Source organism: Canis lupus, chromosome 32, assembly GCF_048164855.1.
Source record: "Canis lupus baileyi chromosome 32, mCanLup2.hap1, whole genome shotgun sequence".
Classification (NCBI taxonomy): Eukaryota; Metazoa; Chordata; class Mammalia; order Carnivora; family Canidae; genus Canis; species Canis lupus.
The window spans coordinates 24450306-24470198 of NC_132869.1; the positions used below are offsets into that span (position 1 = coordinate 24450306).

General features: G+C 39.4%; 1 protein-coding gene and 1 pseudogene across 1 annotated transcript in view; one reads left to right on the top strand and one right to left on the bottom strand.

Moving 5' to 3' along the window:
* Positions 1-17797, bottom strand: part of PRTG (protogenin) — a 118455-nt gene extending 100658 nt beyond the window's left edge. The window contains exons 1-2 of the mRNA XM_072808673.1: positions 17635-17797; positions 15058-15360 (exon numbers count right to left, since the gene is read on the bottom strand). Coding sequence (XP_072664774.1) covers positions 15058-15360; positions 17635-17728 — 397 coding nt within the window. The 5' untranslated portion in view covers positions 17729-17797. The remainder of the gene's footprint in view (positions 1-15057; positions 15361-17634) is intronic.
* Positions 5236-5589, top strand: LOC140622708 (small ribosomal subunit protein uS14-like; annotated as a pseudogene).
* Positions 17798-19893: the final 2096 nt, after the last annotated feature.

The window sequence follows — 19893 nt, forward strand, 5'->3', positions numbered from 1 at the left end:
ATAAATGGATTAAACTATCAAAAGACAGAGGCTGGGAGAATGGATTAAAAAAACAGGATCAAGGGGGATCCCTGGATGGCTCAGCCATTTCGCACCTGCCTTTGGCCCAGGGCACGATCCTGGAGTCCCGGGATCGAGTCCCGCGTTGGGCTCCCGGCATGGAGCCTGCTTCTCCCTCTCCTCTGCCTGTGTCTCTGCCTCTCTCTCTCTCTCTATGTCTATCATAAATAAATAAAAATAAATTAAAAGAAAACAGGATAAAAAAAAAAAACCCAGGATCTAACTACATGCTGTCTACAAGATATTCACTTTATATCCAATGACATAAATACGTTGAAAAAGGTTCCATAAATAGGACTGGAAAAGGTATTCCATGCAAGTGGTAATCAAAAGAGAGCTGGGGGCTGTACTAGTAGCAGACAAAAGCAACATTAAGTCAAAAACTGTTCTAAGAAACAAGGAGGACATTATATACTAATAAAAGGGTCAATTCATCAAGACCACTTAACAATTATAAACATATGTGCACCAAACAACAGAATCCCAATATAGATATGAAGCAAATACTGATAGAATTGAAGTGAGAAACAGTTTTTTTTTTTTTTAAACCATTCAACATTTTTTTTTTTATGATAGTCACAGAGAGAGAGAGAGAGAGAGGCAGAGATACAGGCAGAGGGAGAAGCAGGCCCCATGCACCGGGAGCCCGATGTGGGATTCGATCCTGGGTCTCCAGAATCACGCCCTGGGCCAAAGGCAGGCGCCAAACCGCTGCGCCACCCAGGGATCCCGAGAAACAGTTTTATAGTAATAGTTGGAGACTTCAATACAGCACATTCAACAATGGATAGAACATCTAGACAGAAGAACAATATGGAAATATAGGACTTGAGCAATACAGTATACTAACTAGACTTAGTAGACACATAAAAACACTCTACCCAATAAGAGCAGAACATACATTCTCCTCAAATGCACATGGAACATTCTGCAGGATAGACCATATGCTCAGTTGGAAAACAAGTCTCCATACATTTTTAAAGATTAAATTCATATAAGGTATCTTCTCCAATTACAGTGGAATGAAGTTAGAAGTAAAAGAACAGAAGGAAAACTGGAAAAAAATCACACACATGTGGAAATTAAACAACAAACTATTAATCAATGGGTCAAGAAAGGAAAGAAAGAGGGGAGGGCGAGGGGGGAGGCGGCGAAGAAAAAGAACAATAACAACTCCTCTGAGACAAATGAAAATGACAGTGCAGCAATACTCAATAGATCTGTAGCTGTAAATCCTACAATAAATAAGAAAAAAAGATCTCAAATCAATAACTACATCTTGAAGAATTAGAAAAAAAAGCAAAAACTAAACTAAAAGCTAACAGAAGGAAGAATAAAGATTAGTAATGGAGATAAATGAAAGAGGCTAGAAAAACAACAATCAACAGAACCAAAAACTGGTTCTTTGAAAAGATGAACAAAATTGACAAATGGTGAGCTAGACTGACAAAGAAATAAAAATAAAAAAGGTATAAATAAAGAAATGAAAATGAGGACATTGCCACCAACTTTACAAAAATAAAAAAGATTGTAAGACAATATTATGAACAGTTGTATACCTACAATTTAGATGACCTATATGAAATGTACAAATTCTAAAACACATATTATCTACATGACTCAAAAATTAATTAAAAATTGCAACAGCCTACAATGAGTAAAGGGACTGAATCAGTAACCAAAAACCTCCCAACTAAGAAACGTCCAGGACCAGATGGCTTGATTGGTGAATTCTACCAAACATTTAAATTAGAAATAACATCAATCTTCTCAAACTCTCCCAACAAATAGGATAGAACACTTCCTAACTCATTCTATGAACCCAATTCTAATACCAAAGCAGATACATCACATGAAAATTACACACCAAGAAAAGAAAATAACAGACCATCTTTATGAATATAGATACAAAGTCTCAAACTGGATCTAATGTCATATTAAAAAGATGGTATTGACCAAGTGAGATTTATCCCAGGAATTCAAAAGTGGATCAACAGAAAAAAATTAATCAATATAATATACAACATTAACAGAACAAGGAAAGAAACTATATGATCATCACAATTGATATAGGAAAAGCAGTGAAAAAAAACCAACACCTTTTCATGATAAAACACCCAGAAAACTAGGAATATAATGGAACTTCCTCAACATGATAAATGGCATTTATGAAAAATCCATAGCTAACACCATACTTAATGGTGAAAGACAGAAAGCTTTTCCCTATATATTTTTTTTTTTTTACAGGATGCCTGGGTGGCTCAGCAGTTGAGCGTCTCTGCCTTTGGCTCAGGGTGTGATCCTGGAGTTCCAGGATTGAAACCCACATCGGGCTCCCTGCACGGAGCCTGCTTCTTCCCCCTCTGCCTGTGTCTCTGCCTCTCTCTCTGTCTCTCTCATGAACAAATAAACAAAATCTTTAAAAAAAATTTTTTTTAAGAAAAATACTCTATTTTTCAGTTTAGTTTCTCTTACATTAGACTGAGTAGCAAGTAAAGCAAACATTCTTCCACGTTGCCAGTGAAGTAATAGTCTCAAAAGTGGGTAACATGAACAAGATTTTTCAATAGCAAAAGGAAACTTATACCTAAGGTCCCATTTCCCAGTTGAGTGTTATTTCTACAACTCCTACCAAAAAACAAGAAAAACTCGAGGTCATTAGAAACCTAGTGTCCTTTAGGAAAAAACATGCACATGAAAACTCTACCACCAGGTAGAGTAATTCAGGTACAAAATGCAAACACTCTGTTTACTTGACAAGTGATATATTCTTCACTTGGTAAGAGTTATAAGACTTCTGACAAGTTCTGCAAAACTGCTTGAAGTAAGTTTTGTTAGTACCTTGTATGTTACACATATAAGCACTTTCCCATCAGATGTTACCGTCTTTGCGGTGCCAGTAGCCATATTTCTGCTTTAGGAACAGGATGTACAGACTATTCAACACTGTACTAGAAGTTCACACCAGAGGAATTAGATAAGAAAAAGATATAAAAGGCATCCTAATTGGGGGGGAAAAAAGTAGAACAATATCTTTCACAGATAACATGATTCTATATATAGAAAATTCCAAAGAATCTACAAGAAAGCTACTAAAGTTAATAAATGAACTCAGAAGAGTTTCAGGGTATAAGATCAACACACATAAAGTCATTGTGTTTATATACACCAGCAATAAACTATTCCATTTGCAATAGCATCTTAAAGAATAAAATACTTAGGTACAAATTTCATTTAAAAAGTGTAAGACTGGGATCCCTGGGTGGCGCAGCGGTTTGGTGCCTGCCTTTGGCCCAGGGCGCGATCCTGGAGACCCGGGATCGAATCCCACGTCGGACTCCCGGTGCATGGAGCCTGCTTCTCCCTCTGCCTGTGTCTCTGCCTCTCTCTCTCTCTCTTTCTCTGTGACTATCATAAATAAGTAAAATTTAAAAAAAAAAATTAAATGTCGTCCTATCTAACATGACATGACTTCCCTACACAGTGTATTATGCCAATAAAATATTTTTTAAAAAGTGTAAGATTTGCAGACTGAAAACTATAAAACACTGCTAAAAGAAAATAAAGATCTAAATATGCAGAGGGATGTATTGTTCATGGACTGGAAATCTTAATATTGCTAAGACATCAATATTATCCAAAGTAATCTACACATTCAATGCAATCTGTATCAAAATTCCAAGACTATTTTATGCAGAAATGGAAAAGCCAATCTAAAAATTTATATGGAATTGCAAGGGGCCATGAATAATAATAAAAAAAAAGTCAAGAGAAAGATGAACAAAGTTGGAATACTCACATTTCTTGATTTAAAACTTACTGCAAAGATACAATAATCAAAATAGCATGAGACCAACAGGATAGCACCAACCATCCAGAAATAAATCCTATAAACCTATAGTTAATTGATTTCAACAAGGATGTCAAATCCATTCAATAAGGAATGAAGTCTCTTCAATGAATGGTGCCCGACAACTGGATTTTCACATGCGAAGTGAAACATGCGAAGCTAAACCCTTACCACTGGATTTGGTAATAGATTTTTAGGTCTAACAACAAAACCGCAAGCAACAAAAGAAAACATAAATTGAATTTAATCAAAATTTAAAACTTTGTGCATCGAAAGACATCAAGAAAATGAAATGACAAAATACAGAACTGGAAAAAATATCTGCAAATCATTATAACTGATAAAATGAATATCCAGATTATGAAAAAAAATCCCAAAACCCAACAACAATAAAAAAAAATCAAAAGCCCAATTTTTAAAAATGGGCACTAGATATTTCTCCAAAGAAAATATATAAATGGCCAATAAGTACATGAAAAGATCATTAGTCATTAGGGAAATGCAAATCAAAACCACAATGAGAACACTTCATACTTACTGTGGGATGATAATAATAATAATGAAAATAATAAGCATTGGCATGGACATGGAAAGCTGAATCCCTTGGACATTGCTGGTGGGAATGTAAAATGGTGCAGCAACTGTGGAAAATAGGTGACTCCCCAAAAGGTTAAATGTAGAATTACCATATGATCTAGCAACTCCACTCCTAGGCATATGCCCAAAAGTGGTGAAAACAGGGACACGGATACTTGTATGCCAACGTTCACTGCAGAATTATTCACAAGAGCCAAAAGAAAGAAAAATCCAATTATCCATCAACAGATAACTAGATAAATATAACATGGGTATATTATACAATGGAACCTTCCTCAACCATGAAAATGAAGTACCAGTACATGCTACAATATGGATGAAACTTGAAAATATTGGGCTAAGTGAAAGAAGCCAGACACAAAACTTCACATATTGTACAATTCTACTTTTATGATATGTCCACAATAGGCAAATCTAGAGACAGAAACCAGATTCATGGTTCCAGGGTATAGGTGAAGAAAGAACTGGGAAGTGTGGGGTTTCTTTTTGGAGTGAAAGATATATTCTGAAATTAGATAATGGTGATAGATGTATTAAACCCACAGAATTACACACTTTCAAAAGGTAAACTTTGTGATATGTGAATTCTACCTCAATAAAACTGCTGCTAAAGAAAAAAAATGTCCACACTAGACATAGGCTATCACTATGCCCCTCTTTCGAAGCAATAATAATGACACATAGTCAATCATTTATTTAAATTTCAACCTTTTGACTACAAGAGAGCCTCACTCCATTGAAGGTTATTTAAAGATACAATGAGTCCTTTTGCCTCGTTGCATCCGAAAGAGCAAGATGGGTCACCAGCAGCTCTACTGGAGCCACCCAAGGAAGTCTGGCCAGGGCTCTCGTTCTTGCCGTCTCTGTTCAAATCAGCATGGTCTGATCCGGAAATACGGCTTCAACATGTGCCGCCAGTGTTCCGTCAGTACGCCAAGAATATAGGCTTCATTAAGTTGGATTAAGTGAACTTCCTTGAATGGGTCATCCAAGATACCTACCTTAACTGCAGATGTCCAAGATACCTACTTTGATGCTGACTTATTGTACATAAAATAAAAATACTCCAATTATGAAAAAAAAATAAAGATACAATGAAAATCTGCTTTAGCTCAAACTTTCATTTGTACAGATATAGCAACAAATGCTGAACCTCTAAAAGGACTGGAGCTCAATCTCCCTGCATTGAGGTTATACTCAGGATAAAATAGAAACATTATTGATTTTATTTGAAAATTGCCTATTTACTACATCAACACAACAAAGTCTTATACAGCAGTAAAGGGTGAGCTGCACAATGATAAAGTCATACTTTTAAAATAAATATTCAGAAATTAAATGTGTCTTTTATATCAGGGTCAGTTCCACTACTATTCTCTTTTCTATATTCTGGATTAGATGAGATATATTTGAATATATAGAGACACATTTTCACACAATACACAGGAGAAAATCTTTACCTAATACTGCAAATTCAGGACTAGAATCAGCACACCTGAGATCTAGTAGTTGTATCCTTGGGCAAGGCACCGGTCACTTCTCTATTGACCAACTTGTAATTTCTCAATGTACCATTTGCTAAGCAATAAAGTTCTCTCCCTAAATATCATAGCTTCCTAGTTGACATCTGGCATACTGAAAATTAAACTTAAATTTCACAAAGTTTCTTCTGCCTATATACTATCTTTCATGCATTATTACAGTTTTCTAAAAATGTAGTAAATCATCAAGGTAAAGATACTTTCAAGCTTTGAAGAAATCGTTCCATCACTGGGGATAACTTTTGGTAAAAATTTTGGTAATCTTACTACTTTACTGAGTTTGGTCCCTAAGACAGAGCATGGAAATGTGACTTTCTTGAATACATAAAAAGTGAATTATTTTTATTAAAATAAAAACAGTAAATACATCTGTTACAATTATTTAAGAAAAGCTGTGATCTCTTTAAAAAGAAATGCCAAAATGGCAATACCAACATCAAAGCATTTTTTTCCTATTATGTGTTCACTTTGAGGTCAATATTTTAATTGGAGTTACTTTAAATCCAATCAGAGGGGCTCAAGCTAACTCAGTTTGAAAGCTGGGGGAAAAATTAAACCTTATCATTCTTAATAGGACTTGGTGGTGGGTGGGGGCAGGCAGTATAATCTATTTCTACTAAAACACTAATAATACATTAGCAAAACTCTGTTAAGATGAAATTGGCACTATTTCTTTTAAACACTGAGTCAATAAACATCAGAATACACAATTAATTAGCCAAAGCAGACGCATTTGTAAAGCTATACCTCTTGCGTACTATGTCAACCTTCAAAGAGCACAACTATTATGAACTTCCCAGGGCCAGGCAACATAATTTATTTTGATTTATTTTTCTGACTTAAGTCAGAAAACAGTACTAGTTCAAATTATCAGTATTGGTTTAAGACTTCACCCCCACCAAAAGTAGATTCTCCTATGATACATGGCAAGAGTATGAATTCTTAAAAGTACCAAGTTAAATAATGGCCAAGCTACTGTAATTTTTTTCTCAGTGACTTAAACGGTTCTCTTAAATTTTTTCTCAGTGACTTAAATGTGTGATTTAACTCAGTCTTATAAAAAATATAATTTACTGGCCATTTGCTCAGAATTACAGTAACAGAATTACAAAAATAGGGTACTGTGTTGCTGAACACCTGTGCCCCCTCCTTTTTGTCCAGCTGCCCATTTTTACAGGTAACACAAAGTAGGGATCAGAATGATTAAGTAATTTGTCTAAAGTCGTATAAATCATCAGCAATGGAGAAGACATAAATGATTGGCTCTCTTGCATTTTGTCATTCTGGTTTTCCACTGCAGCTCCCAGTAACTCAATAAAAATATATAGCAGCACTAAGAATATTTACCAGATATTGGTACCTGTCAACTTCATAATTTCTTTATGAAAGCACAAGAACAAGAAAACAAGAACTCAAGATCATTAAAATTCTGTTTTACACAACTATTATTTTCCTTAAATATAAGGAAATGTACATTTTTCTCTTCTAGTTTGAACTGATGATTTGTTCTACTCAAAGCACTTTTTTGGAGTAGAACACATGGTGCTGAATGTTCAGTCATCCGTGCTCAGGACTAGAGTCACTCATTAAAAGATTCTGCCTTCTCCCTCATCCATCTCAACTGTCACTTGAGCTACCAGTGGCTACTGGCCTCTACAGGTGACCAACTACCTATAGGAACAATCTTAACTTTTACTATCATAAAAAGCTAACCAAAATGAAACCAAACACAAAAAATGATACCTTGAGAAAGATGAGGACTATGCAATCCCTGCGTACTACTACTAAATAATCTAAAACAAGCATTTGTCATAACAACCACTCAAAATTTGTCTGCAACTTTCTGCATACTAGTTAACATACTACGTATGGTGTTTAATTCTTACTCATTGATGCCCTCTCAAGACACTACCATCTTTACATCATTATCTAGAGGAAGTTAAATTGTTTCTGCCCCAAATAAGTCTATGGTACCGTTGAATTAGCTGAAAAGATTTCTGTTAACCATTCACCCAGAGAACCACCTACCACACAGCAAATGTAATTCTCTGGGCTATTAATCTCATACAGTTTTACTTGTCTCCATGCTGAGCATCACAAAAGATGTTCTTTAACATTTGCCACACATGGAGATTTCTCCTATCTTTTTCAACACTGGAGCCCATCACATCAAGAAAATACAATGTACTGAGTAAACAGAGTTAAGTGAAATTTGCATTTATGCTTTGTCTAGATATCCTCAAGAAAAGATCTAAAATACTGAAATCAAAATGAATGGACCTATAGAAGGATGAACTCTTAATATCAGGTTTCAATGTACCATGTGTGGAAAAGGAATGAAGAGGCAATATCACCCCCACTTAGACAAACAATGACTGAGACACATTTTTTTTTAAATCAAGCTTTCTTCACAATACTTAAAAATAATAACTGGTTCTCCAATCAATACATTTAGCATTATTAACACCAAAAGCTTAGATTATCAAACATAAGACAGAAATAGTTAAAATAACTAATGGCCCAGTACCAACTTGGAAAAAAAATTTCTACCTCTTCAGAAACAAAGTAGTTCTCAACCAGGATGATTTTGCCTCCCAAAACACATTTTTTTGTTGTTACAACTGCAGTGGTGGGGAGGCGGGGATGCTACTGGACTGGCATCTGGTATGTAGAGGCCAGGGATGCTGATGTACATTCTAGTCTGCATAAGAGTGTCCACAATGAAGAATTATCTAGCCCCAAATGTTGATTGCACCAAGGCTGAGAAGAAATCCTGAGGAATGTAACCCACAGTAGTAATACAGTCTCCACTTTTTTAAGTTGGTGAAGTGAAGGAGATCCATTTTGAGTAGTACTAAAAAGACTACAAAACAGTGACAATAAAAAGGCCATTTTGGAGGATTACTCCCAAAGGATACAATTTAGAGAAAGTAGTCTTTATAAAGTAGCATCATTAAAAAACAAAACAAAACAAAAACAAACTATAGAACTGTTCCAAACAGGAGTTTACTATTATTTCATAAATTAAGTTATTAGAAGAAAATTTCCTTGAGGTGCCTGGGTGGCTAAGTTAGTTAAGCATCAAACTCTTGATCTCAGCTCAGGTCTTGATCTCAGGGTCCTGAGTTCAAGCCCTGCACTCAGCTCCACATCAGCATGGAGCCTACTAAGAAAGAAAGCGAGAGAAAGAAAAATTTCCTTTCTATCAGTTCTAAGAAATAAGCCCATTGAGGACACAAGTTTGAAACAATGATTGCAATCTCCAACAGTCACTTAATTAACCTAGCCACAGATGCTAAAGATATTAAAAAATGTATATACATAAACATGAGAAAAGGGCAAGCCTCCCAGAAACTGAAAAAACAAACATTTTTAATTCATGCCTTCTGCTCAGCCTATAAGAATTTGGCTTTTAACACTCATCAAAAGCAGTTTCTGAGAACCAGAGGTTGAAAGAAGAAAAAAACAAGGAATGTAAAAGTCAGGAAAGCATTTGTCAGATTACTGTCAGAGACCTTTGTGAGGATGACACCTTTATCCTCTGCAATACATATCCCTAGAGCGATTCACTTGGCTTCAGGATTACAGCCACTGAAGGTAATTTAGTACATTTTTACCTTTTTGCACATCACTATTGTCAATTGCTGACTGTGAGCTTGTTCTGTGCAGATTACTATGTTAAGGCAACTGCCAACATTGCTTCAATTACTACAACTGTGTTTTCTTCCTCTCTTATTTATCAACTTTAAATGATGAGCTTAAAAAAATGCTTTTCCAAAGAGTCTGAACACTCAGAAGTATTAAAATAGTCCTGAAAGTGAAAAATTTGGGGTACAATTTTTAGGTTTCCTCTTAAAACATGTCAATAATCACAGCTGTTCTTAAAATTCAAGTATGGTCCTCAACAAAATGGCTAACATTATTATTTTTCATGAGTCATTACTAATTTAGAAGCTAAAAGTAATTCTAATTGAGTGAATCTGCCTAGGAGAGATAAAAATTATCTCTCAAAACTGTAGTCAGGGATATTAGGGTTTTCAAAAAGGTAACCTCAAATTATTTATTTATTAATCAAAATACTCCTTCAACTTAAAGTCCTGCTTAAAAGATTTGTTTTTGTGGGGTTTCTTGGTATGGGTTTGTTTTGTTGTTTTGTTTTGTTTTGAGTTTATTTTGCGATTCCTTTAAATTGCTCTGGACTCCATCAATAGGCCCAGCTGTTAAATTCAGGAGCAATGACAACAAATCCCTTGGCAAACAACTGCTGAGCATGAGACCCTTTCTTTAGAATATCAGAGATAGTTGACAAAAAAGGGCCATACCAAATGCCCTTTCAAAATTCCATTAAGAAGCTGAACAGAAATAAAATAAACACATTTATATACATCCTTTTTTTCCCATTTATATACATCTTAAAGCAAATTATAATTCTACCCTCCAGTGGATCCTGCTTGGTTATAAAATTAAAAATCCAACAATTCTGAAAAACAGTGAGATAGTGTTACAGATGATGAGAAATGATGAGAAATGATCCTCACTTAATCAAGTGCAAAGTGGGAAAAACTGGTTCTATTATCCAGAGATTATCAGGTACCTGATAAACCTTTTAAGAAGACAGACTGAAAGAACCAAGTGTCATTGTACATAAGCCTGTAGAACTTCATGTGCTTTTACTTCCCTGGCTTTAGCAATTGTAAGATGGTCAATTTTTAAGTTAAACATGTACTCTTGAACCATAACCCCTTCTCTTTAAAGATGATTTTTCTTGGATCTCAGAAAGAATCTTCTGAACCTTATCTACAGTGTTGGCAGATTGGTCTCTCAAATACCTCAATTCTATCTTATTTTTCTGAAATCAAATGACTTTTGTGTTACCTCTATTGAAATTAGGGCAGGTAACTTAACAGCTTGAAGTGAATATGCTCACATGTAAGAGATGTTTCCCTTTACAGCATCTACAAATCTCACTCAATAAGTGACAATGTAGCAAAATCTCATCCATCTTGGGTCTTAGATCATTAATAAAATTCAAAATGTAGGCTAATAGTCTCATAGTTCTTTCTCTTTTCAATCACCCACCTTATTTTTTAACATGAGTCATTAAATGTTCTCAATATATTTTAACTCATTTTAAGACCAACTTTGGGCTATAATTTATATACTACTCTTTAAAATAGAAGCCATACTCATAGAACAGTTTTTCATTCATCTAACAACAAAAGTCCTCAAGTTTCACCTCCTTTTAAACTGAAGTGATAAACGTTTTATTCATGGAAAACAAGCTACATCCTTTTAAAGGAAATCACTATTGCTGTGTAGAGATATAGAAACAGACCACTTTCCCCACCCCAGCTTTTCACATGCAAAAATGAACCTCAAAATCTTTAGGGGAAAAAAATCATCATAAAGTTACAATACAATGGTCTTCCAGTTAACAAATGCTCACTTAAAAAAAAAAAAGATTTTTCACCCAAGTGAACGGTCCTGAAATACCTAAGAAATATAAACTGGCTTTATGTTCTCTTTCCCTCTGTCCTTAGACTTCAATTTCCACCTTTTATGGAAAGGAAATAAACAACCAGCTTCCTGTTCAATCACTAGCTTACAGCCAGTCTTTTACACATCATAGAACACAACCCGCCTCCTCCTTTACTTCTCTCAAACGTCTCTTATCTTAATTTAAACTTGTTGAAATATGAGACCATTTTACCACACTAATGCTTTTCTATGAAATTTATCTTAATGTTAAGAATGCAAGAAACATCAAAATGTCGGTAAATTATTTCTTATTCCTAAAATGTTTAAATTATTTACATACTGAAGACTTAGCACCGGTGAAAGTGAAAACTGGATTTGCCAAAAGCTAAAAATATTGAAATTTATAGGAAATGGCTTAATCTTCTGTTCTTACTATTGTATACAACTAGAAAAAAGGGCCTCCCACATACTCTCCTTCCTATTCTAGTTTCATGAAATGTAAAATGGCTAAAATGTCTATCAATTAAAAGGATTACCTTTTTAAAAAAAAACTAAATATTACTTTAACCCTATACTTTCCTTTAAAAATGGGATGCCTTAGAAAAACTAAGTTAGACAAATTCTTTTGTGCTTGGATGAACAACAGGAAAGCAAAGCCTCCAGGCCTTTGGGGAGGAACCTAGTCCCTGCAGCCGGCTCTGATGTGCTTGGGAGATAAGGCTCCATAGTGACACTTAAGGAAAGGCCTGTTCACATTTGAATTTCTGCATTCCTCAAGAACAATTCATGGCAATAACTAACTTTGCAGAAGAGCTACATGAAAGCTTTGGCCAATGAATGAGGGTCATCTGCTCTTTATCACAAGGGTAAACCTCATCCTGGCCAGTTTCTAACCTTTTAACCCTGTGAATTCCTAATTTACACATGAATAATGGAATTCTTGCCTAGAGAGCAACTTTCAGCTTCTAGTTCCTAAGTTTAGAAACCAGGACTTGATTGCCTATGTGTTAAAAACTCTAAAACTTGCAGAGATTAAAGTTTTAGATTTTTAAAGGCTATATTATTACACTTCTGAAACAAAGATATGTTTGCTGACAAATCTTTGATCAGGAAATAAAAACAACATACTTGCACCCTGCTGCTATCAATAACTAGGAGAGAACTAGCTTTTTTAAAAAAGCAAAACAGAATGTCCACTTAATGCCTATTCTCTTCCTGTTTAATATGTATAACATCTTTACCCTGAACATAGGATAAAGTCATTTGAGCCTATGTCATTGGACATTGCTTTTTAAATACCTAAACTAACTTTGTGAGTTCAGAATCTCTAAGTCTCATATTTCTAAAGAAAAATCTAAAACTATGCATTTTAAATCTGTAATACTGAATGCAATTTCCTAGCAAAATATCTCCACAGAGTTCAATAAAACATGTGCCTATGAAAAGTGTGGCCCCTACAACTGAGTACAGTTAACATGTAGCAGCCATGTCTACATATTTTCACTAAAATTAAGCTCTTGATACTAATTATATGAAAACTACTTCACCACAACAGTCTTCAAAACTATCATATCTAATAATTATCCATAATTTTTACACAGTTACACAAATCTAAGGACTCTAAAAAAGCCATACTAACCTTTGTTTCACTGTTAATAACACTTATCATACTATACAGACTTTAAAGCTCTATGTGTTTTCAAGGCATTTCTGGGTACCCTAGAATTTTGTCAGGCTTCTAAGGAGGTCCCGGAAATAATGTGTGGTCATGATAAATGCTTCATCCTTTCAAGGCCCATCTGCCCTCCTCCACCTTTCTATCCTGCTCCTCTTCTCTCCAGCAAAGAAATACAAGCTACAATTCCTGGGTATGAAACATTTTCCACAATCCTGAAAAGGTGACAAAGTTACAACTCTATACAACAACTTTATGTTAAAATTAAATGAACAGAACAAAGGCATTAAAAGCACACTATCTTGAAAACACAGAAAAACCGTAAGTCAACAACAACAAAATGATTTTTGGCCGGTGATTATGGCAAAAAAAAAAAAACGTTTATCAGAAATTTTCTCAGGTTTTTGCCATTCTTGAGGGGGGAGGATAGAACTGGAAACATTTCTACTTTTCTGATATATTTCAATGTTAAACTATCTTTGCTTGCAACTTATTTCTACAATTAATCATTACTGTACAAATAAATTAATAACATGATGGTAGCATAAATATGGTCATACACTGTTAAAAGAGTCAAAGTCACTTAGAAAACCCCTGCCAATGGCTTCCTAAATTTCACCTGTGTAGACTATTTCCTAAATAGTCTGAAGAAACTATTTCCTAAAGATTATGTCTTTATCTCAAGAGATCCCTCTTCCTATTGTTCATCCTGTAAATGATCAATTTGTCAGGATAGCACAAAATCTATCTTTTGTGGATTAACAAAAGAATGTAGCTAGAATACTTGTAAAAACTATTTTTAAGATACAGTTGTGGTTTTAAGATTTGCATTGTCTATTGTCATCTTAAGTGTTGCGTGTTTGATCCCCTGGAGAGATGGAAAACCTCAGTGGGAACAAGGAGTTGCCCATTCATCCTAGGCCCATCTTTACATTCAACAGTTATCAGGTCAACCACCAAGCACTGGATCACTTGGACAAATGGCTGATCTGATGGGGCTGTTAATACAAAGGAAATCATTAGACAGCAAACTTTATGACAACTGGAATAAAAGACGCAGATCTGGTTTAAATCCATTAGGCATAATATGGAAATGGCCTTAACCTCTTTCTCTCCCAGCAGAAAAAGGCTAGGAATACTTCAAAGGCTTGAGAGTTACTGACCAATGCCCTCTCAACAATTAAAAGGCAACAGGAGTGATCTTAAAGCACTCAGGGAAATGGAAGGTTGGGCTATAAGAAAGAGTTAGCACTCAAAGGCCACATCTACAAGGCAGAAAGATTTGCTTGTGATTTTTAAATTTTAATTGTTAATTTATGAAAGATGAGATTTTAGAACTTTCATTGCATTAGCCAAACTTTTACACCGAACTCTTGCTCATACACTTGTAAATTTATACAAAGCCACTTCTACAGGTTTAGGTGTTTGAAATCTTTTTTTAAAAAAGATTTTATGTATTTACTCATGAGAGACAGAGACGAGATACAGAGAGAGAGAGAGAGAGAGAGAGGCAGAGACACAGGCAGAGGGAAAAGCAAGCTCCATGCAGGGATCCGGATGTGGGACTCAGTCCTGGGTCTCCAGGATCATGACCTGGGCCAAAGGCAGAGACGCTCAACCACTGAGCCACCCAGTCATCCCTAGGTGTTTGAAATCTAACTTGACTTTCCTTCTCAATCATTCATTTAAATTTATATTTTTTTCTTAGATTTTTCTGCATGCCTACCAACTACTACCTCCAGGAAAATTCTTTATGTTTGTGTGATGTGATTTTTAGAGTTAGCACACAGTGAATCACAAAATCATTAAAACATAGCAATGAAAAGTATCAAACAATGAAGAATTTATACACTTACTTGACAAGGTAAGATGTGCTTTTTGACTAAGAATGGCTCCATATTTGTTCATTGCCAAGCACTGATAAAAGCCTTCATCAGACTGCTCTCCTCGCTTGCCTTCCACTTCATTGATGTATAAAGAGCCGTTAGACAGAACCTGGATCCGTTTATTTTCAGACACTTTTGCTCCATTTTTCAACCATGTGACCTTAATAGGAACTTCTCCATGAGCCTGGCAATCTAAAATGACTGGGTCCTTTCTTGTGACAGTTACATCCTGTGGTTCTTTTATAAAAAACAGTTCACTAAAGCACCACACTCCTATAAGGAAAAAGGGGGGGGGGGAGGCATATCCAGAATTATAGGTATAAAGCCATTTCTTAACACATAATTGTAAAACATATTCAGGGTGTAGCATGACAAAGTTTAAGAAACTATATTAGTTAACTGATAAACATCTTAATAAACCAATCTAAGTTTCAGCAAAACTTTTCAACAAATCAGAAAGAACATCTTCAACATTTATCTAAAAGCACAGGGAAGATTTCATGATCTTATGCCTTCTAAGAATCCAGTTCTCAAGCTTCTTGCTACAGTATCAAAATCATCAGGAAAACTCATGAGCACAAGCTGTTTGCTACTTTTACAAGCTTGTCAAAAAGAGCTTGAACAGAGTAAGTCGTAAAAGTCTAATTTTACAAGAAATCATTAGCAAAACTCCAACTCTGTGAACAAGCAAGTTTATTTCTTTGTCCCTTGAAGTGTTTTGGGTTCCCTGGCACCTACTCCTTTGGGAAGTGCATTTATCTTTCGTGACAAATTACAAGTTTGCATTTTTATATCTGTCCTTTACTGCAAGGACTCTGCCTCCTCTCCTTGAAAGAGATCAATTTACTTAATTTCTGCAGAGTAAGGTAGGTATTTAATGGACAAACAGTTGACTCTGAAATGTTGGTAACTCTTGCTGATTGTACTCAGTGGGTGATCGGATTAGAAAACATTTATTTCCTCTTTCTTTCTTTCTTCTTTTCTTTTCTTTCTTTTTTCTTTTTAGAACTACTAACTGCTGGAAAGAAATGTGTGACTAAATTGGTCCTTACTATCTAATAGGGATAGGAGATTGCTTTATCAACCAATACCCATTTTTATCAGAGCAGAGGAAAGGTTTTACTCTAAGCATACCCATCGTCCTGGTCCCTGCCAGGAAAAAGCATCCGATGACTGCCTAATACCCTGTCACCTCCTGTACTGTGCGCAAAGGCCACCTAAAGTCTGGCATATTGATTGGGGAGTGTTAGAGGAGTTTGGGAACATTTCATCTTCCTTATGATGTTCTAAATACATGACTACAAATTCCCGGGACTGATCTGCTTCTCATAACCTCACACACTAGCCGCACTCCCCCGCTCGGGCTGCGGACTTCTAACACATGCCCAGGGCGACGGGAGGACCCTCACAGCCTCGCGCTGCGAGGACCACTCCGGAAGGCGCCCATTGTGTTTCCGAGTCACATCTGACTTTGATCCTTTTCTCATGTTAACAGAAAACCAACTCCTCCTGCAAAGATGAAAGTCCGGGGTTTGTAATCTGTAAATAAATAAAATAACCCCTTCTCCTGAACATCTCTCCTCCACGCCCCCACCCACCCCACCCCCCGCAATCGTCACATCCACCTTACACTTTTTTTTTTTAATCTCTTTGAAGATAAACCAATGCAGATGCAAACGAGAAAAAAAAATTAGTTCACCCAAGTTTGCATAAGGCTAACCTGAAGTTTGGAGGAATCTTCACATTGGTACACACCTCAGGGCCTGCTTCAAAATTCAAAATACCTGGAGGGGGGTTTGCGGAGGGGGGGTTCCTATGTAAATACTTCCTTTTAAGCTCTGGGGACCTTTCTCCCCTCCGGGGCACACACTGGCCACGCACCTTCCAGTCTTCTTGCCTTCCCCATTCCACCCCTCCCTTCTCCTCCTCTTTTGATCCGGATCCGAGAAAACGCGGGCACTAGGGGTGCTGCCCTGGACTCTGGTTCACCTAGTCTCTCCCCTGCCCGAAAATGCGTATGTGTGGTCGGGGTGGGGGAACCCCGCTGCAAAAGGGGAAGCCGCGAGAAGCCGCCGCGCCCCCTGCGTGGCGAGGCTGCCACTAAGGAAACAATATAAATAAAGCCACGTGCGCCGCGGCGGCCGGGGCGGGAGGGCGGAGGGAGGGAGGCGGGCGGGCGGCGCGGAGCCGGGGCTGGCCGCCGAGGCGAGGACGCGGCCGGAGCCCGGACAATGGCGCGAGGAGAAAGGGGGGAGAGTGGACAGCGGGCGCCACGGCCACGCAGCCTGCCCCTCGGGGCGCGCAGCGCGGAGGCGCGGGTGCGGGGGCCGCGCCCCCCGGAGCCCCCGCGGAGCCCCCGGGCCGCTCAGCCTCCAGCAGCTGCTCCCTGCCGGCCGCGGGAGGGGGCAGGGTCCGGCGGTCCGCTCGCCGCCGAGGACCCGGCAGCCCCCCAGCAGCCCCCCCCCCCGCCGCTCCCTCCTTCCCAGCCCACTCGCGCCTGCTCCAGCCCCACAGGCGCACAAGGAACGCAGGAGAAAGCGCGCCCACCTGGAGCGGAGCCGAGGAGCAGCAGGAGCAGGAGCGCGCGGAGCAGCATCCCTGGCGGCCGCGGCCGGGCGAGGGGTCGCAGAGAAGGCGCCATTCAGCGGGGCCGCGCGGGCATGCTCCCCGGCCGCCCCGCCGCCCCGCCGCCCCGCCGCCGCCCCCGGGCTCCCCGCGCCCCCGCTGCACGCGCGCAGCCTGGGCTTCCCGCTCGCGCTCCGGCGTGGCCTGGCCTGGCCTGGCGGGCGGCGGGCTCTGCGGCCGCGGAGAGGCCGGCGCACGGACACCCGCTCGCGGGAGGCGGGGGGCGGGGGGCCCGAGAGTCCGGCCCGGGGGCGGAGTGAGGCGGCGGCTGCGGGGGGCGGGGGCGGGGGCGGCGGAGTGGACGGCGCCGCTGCCGGCCCGGGGACTACTTTCTACATCTGGCCCCTGGTCTGGGGACCGCGAGGTCGGCGCGGCCGGCGGAGGGAGACGCCGGGAGGGGGCCCCGGGCGGCCCCGCGGGGAGGGGGCGGGCCCCGCCGGACAATGCACCTGGGGGTCAAGCCCCGGCTGAGGGTCCCCGGCCCGCGGCCCCGCCCCCGTCGAGGACGGAGCCACAAAGGCCGAGCCCCGCGGCCGGGGCTGCCCGGGGCCCCTCTCCCCCCGCGCGTTTGGGATTCGGGGAAGGAGGGGGCGCGGCGGGGGAGGGATGGTGCTGAGAGACGCGGAGAGGCCGGAGACTTTTCCCCTGATGGCCCCTGCCCATCCCCCGCCTCGCCTCGCACGCCGAGGCCCTGCGGAGGGAAGACGGCCTCTGCCCGCTCCGGGGATGTGTCAGCCGGGCTGGAGGCATCTCCGGGGCTGAGCCCCACATCTGGGCACGCGGGGCTCTTGCCCTCCCCGCCCGCGGGCAGATACAGCCCTGGCTTAGAAACACCTCCCGAAGGATTCGCCGAGCCGCTCCGTGAATCACCTTTGGAGGAGACGTTTTCTTATGTTGGCCAAGTTACTCGAGCTCTTTATTTCGTGAGAACGGTGCGCGCAGAAGGGCCCTGTCCTAACAGTCGAGGCGAGATCAGGGGATTTCTGGGTTCTCTGCGCTTGCCTGGGGGGAGCCAGGCTTTCATAGGATACCTGGTTAGAAGTTCAACGGACCGGGACAGACAGAAATGTTATTAATTTGTTCACATCCCTTAAAATTAAGGATAACAAGAGGAGTTAAAAGGTACATTTATTTTTTTAAAAAATGCAATCAGGTTGCTAAACATACATGGATCATAGCATTTCCATGTGGATTAGCATTCGCTAATCCAAAACTAAATCTGTGTATGGCACATGATGAGGGCCCAGGCTACAAGCTCTCCTTAATGAAAGCTGCCGACAGAAATCTAGCTTTTGTCACTGACATCCACACACTGCCTTCAGCATGCTCCCCAAATCCTCCTTATGAGAAAAGGGTTGGGGGGGTGGTGCGAGGGAGACCAACCGTTTTAGAACATCTGCTGGGAGGGCAGCACTACCTTCTCCGGAAGCTTTCTCTAAGGATCAGCCTGTTTAACAATTCTAACCCATGTTCCAACAGTAATACCCTTGGCTATACTGCCTCCAAGACCTTACTTAAAATTTAGATGCATAGAATTATTTCTAAGCAACAGAATAAAGGTTCATGGAAAGGGAAAAATGTTGAGGTAATAAAATGAGATACTTGCAAGAATGTTTTGAGTATCTGATAAATTTACACCGATTTACATGACGTTCTTAACTGTGCGCCTAAATTCTCTAATTGTATGACATTCTTCTTCCTCTTGACTCCCCCTTCTCCCAGTTTCCTTTCAATTGACCCTAAGTGCTCATATTTCCTGCATACGAATTGCTAATAAGATGCTTTTATACTCTCTTTCTTGGATAAATCAGTAGAATAAAGGCTGGGGGAGGGGAGAGATAAGCTAGAAAGCAGGGGAAGAACTTTTTTTTAATTGCCACTTTGCCTTCCTTTAGCATTTTAATTGATCATAGAAGCCTTTGATTCTTATAGGATGGCTTTGCATGTTGAGTTGCATTGGAGATAGCATTGCATCGAATATGAAATAAAATATGTGATGTGTATATACATACATAATGTGCTGAGATTAAACAATTGTATGGAACTTTTCTGATCCATTTACAATCTCATGTTAGGTGGTAATAAACTTACTCTGATGATGTAATTATACCATATTACATAAAATTTGCAGAATACCCAAGGTTACTCATTAGTAAGTGTGGTAGCTGGGAACCAGAATTC